General features: G+C 38.3%; 1 protein-coding gene across 1 annotated transcript in view; it reads right to left on the minus strand.

The window, feature by feature from the left end:
- The window catches only part of UXS1 (UDP-glucuronate decarboxylase 1), a gene marked incomplete at its 5' end in the record, with an annotated part of 56,767 nt that overhangs the window by 4,568 nt on the left and 44,285 nt on the right, over positions 1 to 7,914 (minus strand). The window contains 4 exons of the mRNA XM_008635837.2: positions 865 to 884; positions 1,412 to 1,482; positions 2,526 to 2,569; positions 6,081 to 6,200. Of these exons, the coding sequence (XP_008634059.2) occupies positions 865 to 884; positions 1,412 to 1,482; positions 2,526 to 2,569; positions 6,081 to 6,200 (255 nt within the window). The remainder of the gene's footprint in view (positions 1 to 864; positions 885 to 1,411; positions 1,483 to 2,525; positions 2,570 to 6,080; positions 6,201 to 7,914) is intronic.

Here is a 7,914-nt window from a genome sequence, read left to right on the forward strand (position 1 = left end):
CTACAAACATAAGAGATGCTCATTTCAGTAACGATTAAACAGCTTACAACATGCTAGACAAGAGATGGTTCCAACAGGGGCATGTTAAACTCTGAAAAAGCTAAACATAAAGATTTATTCTACTTCATTGAAAAAAAAAAAAGCAACTTTGACAAGCTCCTTACTCATTAGAGAATTTGTCTTCCATTATATTTGCTTTGGTAATTCAGTGTATGTAGGGAGGTGTCGTCATCCTCCAAAAAAGTCAGTCTGTAAAGAGTTGGCAATCACAGTAAAGGCCTATGTCACTGAGCAGCCCACACAGCCACATCAGCTGGAAATCTGGATTCAAGGACTGTGCCCAGTTGAGGACAGATATCATGAAGAAGTATGGTAAGTTCTTGGTTCATGCAAAGTTAGGAAACCAAACTCATTTATCTGCAAACAACTGCTTCTACATTTACTACAGCTTACATATCAATACATAAGGGCTACTTGCTTTCCTATACAAAATTCCTTTTCTTTTTTTTTAACCAACCTGCAAATAATCTCCTGATCAACATTTCAGAATAAAATGCTGAACACTTTCTGCTAGCATTAGCTCACCTTCATCAGACTCAATTCCCTCCATCCCTAGCTTTCCTCGTTTCAAAACTCTTCTTTATCACATCTCATTTGACCTAAAGCTGAGCACTTAAGATACATATAGATTTAAATACTGAATTTTCTGAAGACAAAGCATGTGATAGAGTTTAACATTATCAGCCTTTGGATAGAAACCCTGAAATTAACTCATGGCCACAGGAGAAAAGGAAAATTAGTGAACAACTGCCCTGCAGAGTTGAGTATCTAATTTGGCAAAAGCTGGCATACTCAAGAAATTACTTGGGATATGCATTCTTTTTCTGTTCTTAAATTCACTGCTAAGAGTAAGCTGACAACAAACAGGATGGAACAAAAATCTTACTAGACAAGTTAAGTTCGAAGCATTTTAAACAATATTAGAGAACTATACCATAAAATACTATCACATTTTCCTCTAATCCAGAGTAGTATGAAACAATTTCTAATTATCTAGAGCTAAGTATTCCTTCAGTGCTTTTTTCCCACTAAAATCAGTCTTCAGTCATTTTCTTGGTGCACTTTGCACGTGTCCCCCCACATTTTTTCCTTCGTATTCTAATTACATACATCTTCTTGCTAAAACAAATGAAAAACTCCAGCAGATTTGTCCTGTTCTTGGAACTGGAAGATCTCAACACCTAGGGGCTTAGTCTACTTATTTATAAAGAGAGTACATAGGAGAATATGTTCTTCATAATAGGAAGACCTTTTCTGTTCCATTTATTTTTTCTAGAAATCAGTATCAGTGACAAGGAGGAAAACAGAGGTGATGTTGACCAGTGCACAGTAACTCCATAGAGTGGAGCACTCATACTCACCAAGTTGACAGGACTGCTGACATTGCTGTTCATCAATGCCACCAACCCATTCACAAGATCACTGTAAAAGAAGGAAGAACAGATTGATGCAATTTCCACTTCTCTATAAAAAGTATTCTTGTCAAAAAAGAGAACTGACTCCTAAGAGCTCCAGTAAAGCAGATCAGGCAGCTGTGGAATGGTGAAACCAGATTTCAACAGGCACATGTTTTCTTGAGTGTTTGTATTAAAAAATGATTAATATTTCCTCTTCTCTCCAGCATCCAAGCACATTTGGAGGCTGATTTCCAAGGCATTTCAAACAGAATAGAGCAAGTTGTAATACAGAGGCACATAACACTACTACTTTGCAGCCTGTTGTTTGAATTCGTCTTCTTGTTTTCAAAAATTCTTAAACTAAGTTTGTTAAAAACAGTATTTTGGTGTTACTTTCCCCCAGCAATATAACCCAAAGTTATTTTGGATTATTAGCCACAAACTAAGCACCTTGGCCCTTGACACAGAAATCCAGATCCTTTTCATTATGACTTATAATTGGGAAAGGAATGGGTATGACCTGATGGGGTTTCTTCAACATCTACTACCACTGATACTACTTTCAGCAGAGGGAAAGAACATTTCCAAGCAAAGAATGATTAAAATAACCCAGAAGTCCAGCATGGGTTTTCTTAGCTTTTTTCTTGTGCATAGTTTGCACACCAACCACAGCAGTCCCAAAGACACGAGGTGGCAGCATTGCATTAAAATGCAAGGAGTGACGAACTGCTCAGCTCTAAAAACTCGTCTGTTACTTGCCATCTCTGGAAGGGAAGAGCACGTTAGTATCTCAAGTAAAATTCTAAACCAATTAATGTTTTTCTTCTTGGTACTTTTAAAAACTTCCGTGTGTCTCCCTTCTGAAAGTAAAGCTGGCTCCTAAGAGCTCCAGTAAAGCAGATCAGGCAGCTGAGAAATGCTGAAATCAGGTTTCAATGGGTGCATGTTTTTTTGAGAGTTTGTATTAAAAAATGATTAAAAAAAGTAAAGCAAATGCACATACATACAAAGCTGACCAGGCTAACAGAACCACGAAGTAAATTATCAGCCAGTACAAACAAGGCTTACCTGACATACTGGAAAGCTCTTGTCTGAGTTCCAGGTCCATAGACCTAAAATCGTATGAAAAATAGGAAAGTTAATAAATACAAAAGTCCTCTCTACCCTAATTATCTTTTCTTTACCTTTCTAGAAAAGTGGCTCAAGGAGAAACACTTGAGACACAAGCTCAATGTTACAGGAATGGAAAAAATTGTGCTTGCAGAGCCTTTGGCAAAGTATCAGTTCTTTGAAGGTCATCTTCCTCTTGGGTCTGTCTCCAGTAAACATATCCCTAGACATTTTGTTAACCAGAATTCTGCATGAAGGAAACATTCTCAGGGGTGTAGGACAGAGTGATGCTTTATCCTCTCCTGGAACACTGAAAGAAGGTGCAGCCTGCACTCAGCCAGCAAAGAGTGCCAAATATTTAAAGCAAACTTCAGGCTACTAAGATGTGGTTACGATGAGCAATTTTGATTTGCTCATTAACAACAGCCAGCTTCAAAGAGAGCACTAAATGTCAGTGGTCTCTAAAAAAATTGTCAAGAGAAACAGCACTGTGTTTAAAGCAATCAGGACAGAAAAAAACCAAAACCACGTGGCTCTAAATATTACTATCTAGGAAAATGGGAAGCAGAGTAACTTCTAGATTATATGACTTCTCAAGTCACCTGTACAGATTTGTATCAAAACCTTTGAGGGGAAAAAAAAGTGTCCGCAGGTAACATGCTGATACTTTGGAGCAAGTTGCTGAAGTTCAAACAGACATTAATTTATACTTAAAATGTACAGAATGGTATTTGACACCATTACATTTTTCACAGTTTAACTGAGTGCAGTACTGAAGTCTCTAGAACATGAATACTTATATTCTGAAAGCTGTGAGCAGGCACATTTAAGTGGTGAAAACAGTTTAACTGGGGACACACACATCTTATCAACCTGCTACAACAGAAAGGCTTTTGGAAGGACAGAATAGAAAGCATGCTTGTTTTCCTTGAGGACAGAAAGGACAGTACAATTGGTACACAGGCCATCTGTTACTTGGTAAGCCTTGTGCTCTCCGAGGCTGATTCAGAGCCCAAAAGAATTCACATTTCAGTACGCATTCGGTAAGATCAGGGGTCTAAGAGTTTACCCAAAAACTGATTCGGAGAGGAATGCACCAGGAGCACACTGACAGCCTGATGGACTCCCAAACAAACAGGAAGCAGATTTATGTATTTATATAGAGCTTCCTGCATTTAGCTTTACTTTTAGCTTGTGGGATAAGTTTTACAGAACTAAGTATTTGTACATGATTTTTGCAGAGTCACCCATGTGGTTATCTTTCCCACATACAAGCAATAGCTGGAAAGTACAATATCGTTTCCGTATCTCAATTTTTCTTAAAAAAAAAAAAAAAAAAAAAAAAAAAAAAAAAAAAATCTTTCTTTTACAATAACAAAACAACAATTGTCATGTTTCCATAGGCCACAATTTCTACAAATCACTGACACGGGTCTCTCAAGAGATTATTTACTCCATTTGAATAAGTACTCTGAACTGAGAGACTGAAAACAGAGTTTCTAAAGAGATCACACACTTGGTATTCCTGTCAGCCAAATTCTGTGATGATACAGGAGTTAATTTTTTGTAGGTCTCAGCCACTGCTCATTGCTGATAATTCATTTTATTTGACCTGGTCAGCTAAAGAACTCTCCCCTTCTTTTCTCAGATTCAGTAATTTTCAACATCAGACAGTTATTCCCTACAGAACAGTGATGTTGGGCAAAACACTTTATTTTAACCCCTATTATAATTACATTCTTGCTAAATTTTAGACAGCATGCCAATTACAGAAATAAAATAAGAGCTTCCAGTGTTGCCTCCCACAGAAGAACACGGACTCCAGACCCCTCTTATTGATGCTCTAAAATATCCCATGGATTGTATGTTTTAAAATAAGGTAAGTCCTTCATATTTTGTAAGGCTTCACAAAACTTCCAGTTAGTGTTCTCCCTCTGTTCTTATAAAAGATTACAGCACTACTGCCAATAAAAGTTGAGAAACTATGCATGAAATAAAAAACATTTGACAGGCCAAATATGGCAACAGCTTGCTATATGCACTGGGGACCAAACCTAAAAAATGGAAATACCTTCTGATCCTCTATAAGCCAGTAAATTTTCTAAACAGCATTTAGAGGCTCAGACTTTATGCCCAAGGATCCTATCCTGGGAACATTGACACTGACTAATCAGCTGATAACTCCTATTTCGATACAAGCAAGGCCTACAAGGATCCAAAGTGTCAAACCAAGAAGCTCCACCTTCTTGTCTGCTACTATTTGTTTAGTCTCTTCCAATAAGCAAGTCTGGGGAGACACCTGGGTAAGAAAATTAAACTCTTTCTGCAGGAATTTAAGTTCCCTTTTTTTTTCTGTTTTGACAGGAAAAAAGCACTGACCCACATGGCTGCGTTGTCTATGTAGTGCTGAAGGGACTCCTATCAGGGACTAGGCAAGCAGGGCTTGTTCAGTCAGCTACCCAAGACTAAGCCCCAAGATCTGCACTCTTAATGCTGACTTATATGGCAGCCTAAATGTCATATGCCCCAGTAAACACTGGTCAGTAAGTTACAGTCAGCATCACACAATAGCTACCATACATCGAGCACTAACAGTGATTTCTACAAAAGCAGTAAATCTCTGGGGGGAAAAAAGAAATCTTTAGGAGAGGTGGCAAACACAGCATCACTGCAGGCTTGTTACTCTGAAATAACAACAGGCCTAAACCAGAAATTTAGCAAAGGCTATGAACAGAGTAGCCAAGATTCGTAACTGATGACATTAAAAAATAGTAACAAATTGCCTAAGTGACCAATCATTGTTAAATTGCAAGCAAGTAAGCAAATGCTGACCTCCAGAGAAGACCAGTCTTTCAAGAATTATCAGTGTACTTAAGTCAGGTGATGTGCATTGCTTTGCAGAACATACATAATTTGAACTCCTTAAATTTTCTTTCTTTGTAAAGAGTTCTCGATTTCAGTCTGACAGTAGGGTAGTATCTACCACCAAAGTTTTGCAGGGGGTAGCCATACTTTAACACACTATTTTAAAAAGATTAAAGTTAGAAGAGATCTATCACAGGACACCAAGCTTCATCATGCTTGGGCACAACTTATTCCCTGACCTAAACTCTTCAACGCTCTGTCCAGTTTCAGATTTTGCTCTGCAAGAATTACAGTAGTGGGCGTTGCCACAAAACTTTGATTCTTTTTCTCCTTGGATTGTCTGCTGCTTCTTACAGAAATCCCTGACTGAACTCTGGATTTTGTTTATATCCCCAATACAAAGAATGCTGAAATGCTTGTGCAGATTGCAACTGATAGCCTTGTTTCTTTCTGTGAAAGAAAGATCAACCCCATCAACAGAGCACATCTTCCCATATGTTATTCCATACATTTACGTTTGGTATACTGGACCACTACATTTTGAAGAGGGGAACATCAATATTTTCTAAAATCTACCCTCATCTGCAACACACGAGGACAGGATATGAAGATGAATGGTTCTTCATATCACCAGGAGTCATCACTTACTGTTAGTGGTTCTCCCTGGAGAGCTTGTAGGATAAAATTACTGACAACTCTTCCATCATTCATATGCATTCGAGGACCAAAGGTATTGAATATTCTGGCAACCCTCACTTCAACTCCTTCCTGTAGCCAAAGAAAAAAGAATCGTTACTTCCTTAATAAAAGTGTCTTTATCCCTAAAAGTGTAAACTCTCCCCTGTCCAAACGCTTTTTAAGAATCTCTCTTTCAGCTTTAAAATGCATCGTTTCTAATAATGAAACACTTCAAATTTCTCCTCAGCCCTCCCGAAAAATGTAGTGCATACACCGAAGTAATTTACACTAGTTCTCAGTATTTGTAATGCAAATCTAAATTAGTGCTAGAACAGCTCATGATTTTGGCACATGCATTTTCTTCCACAAAGAACTTCAAGATTTTTCAGTAATATCCTTCCAATAACATCTTATTTCACCTGGGACTTAGCTACTTTTTTTGCACATAGGCGAAGTCTCACAATCACCAGATATAGTACCAAGGTAGCATTTCCATAGATCACAAACGTCCATAGTTTAGAAAAGCTTAACATGTCAGAGAAGTATCTTTTACAAAAGCCATAAAGTAGTTTTGTAACCACAGCCACAATGTTTTCTAGTGCCCTTATTAGCCTGTGTAAATGCATGCATTACAATCAAACTCTTCAATGGCATAGTTTTTTCCAAGAAACATTTTTATCATTTCCATAAGTCCTTCTACAGAATATTTTGCAAATCTTCAAGGAAAATGTAACAAATATGTGAAATTGGAACCTTTATGGACAAAGCATTTTAACAGTTAGAGACTGCAAACTGAAGTAATCTCTCGAGTTGTTTTGATTGACCCATTCATTTGGACAAGCCACAGTTTATGATAAAGCCTGTGAGAAGGACGTTTGGCCCTTGTGAGCTAAAACAGGATACTGCTGAGCTGAGTTCAGAGCAACATGGTATGCTGCAAGCAGACAGATGTTACCATCTGAGAGTGACAGTCACAAGGTAGGGGAGAAGGTGTCAACCTCAGCGCAGGCCTATGTATCCTCCTCTTACTACCTGGTCCTCCCACCTCCCAGAAAAAGACATCCTTGTATCAGTTACAGGAAAAAATTTGTCTGAAGCAAACTCTGGGTGCTCTGATTCGACTGAAGTCACAAGCACAATGTTCTGGAGCTGCAAACATTCATTCCGTAACTATTCTTTCAGAAGACACACAGAACATCTTGTATTTTCCATGTATTTTACTAAAGCTTAGACCAATGCTTGCTGGTGTCCTGGAAGAGGGTGTATGTGGAAGAAGTGTACTGTTGGTACATCCATGGCTGAAAGCTCAGCTCACATACACTTCATTCAGAAGAGACCTGGAAACACATTTTTCTTGGAAATAAATGTAGCTTCACGTACAAGAGACACGTGCAGGAAAATGTGATGTTCTCTCTTAGGTCTCCACGTGATTCATGAACAAACGTATCCTCAAAGATGTTTTGTGAAAGCAGTAGGACTAGCTTTTTACAGGTAAGAGACAGGCAAAAGGGACATTAATATATCACCTTGGTGATATATTGGTGTTGCGAAATCAGAAACACCAAGTAGTACAAGTAAAGCCCAACACCTCCCAGTACAGAGAAAGTCAAACAATGTTCAATATCATTTAGCTGCAGGTAAGGTTTCATTTGTCCTGATCAAACCTTGCTTGCAATTGCAACTACATGGTAAACTAACAGTAACAAGGGAGGTAACTATTGTGCCACAGGAAAAGATACAGTCTTTATCCAACAAGCTTGTATCCACAACAGAGGCAAAAAAAAAACCTCACAACAGCCACTGG

The sequence above is a fragment of the Corvus brachyrhynchos genome, unplaced genomic scaffold (genome assembly GCF_000691975.1).
Source record: "Corvus brachyrhynchos isolate BGI_N302 unplaced genomic scaffold, ASM69197v1 scaffold83, whole genome shotgun sequence".
Lineage (NCBI taxonomy): Eukaryota > Metazoa > Chordata > Aves > Passeriformes > Corvidae > Corvus > Corvus brachyrhynchos.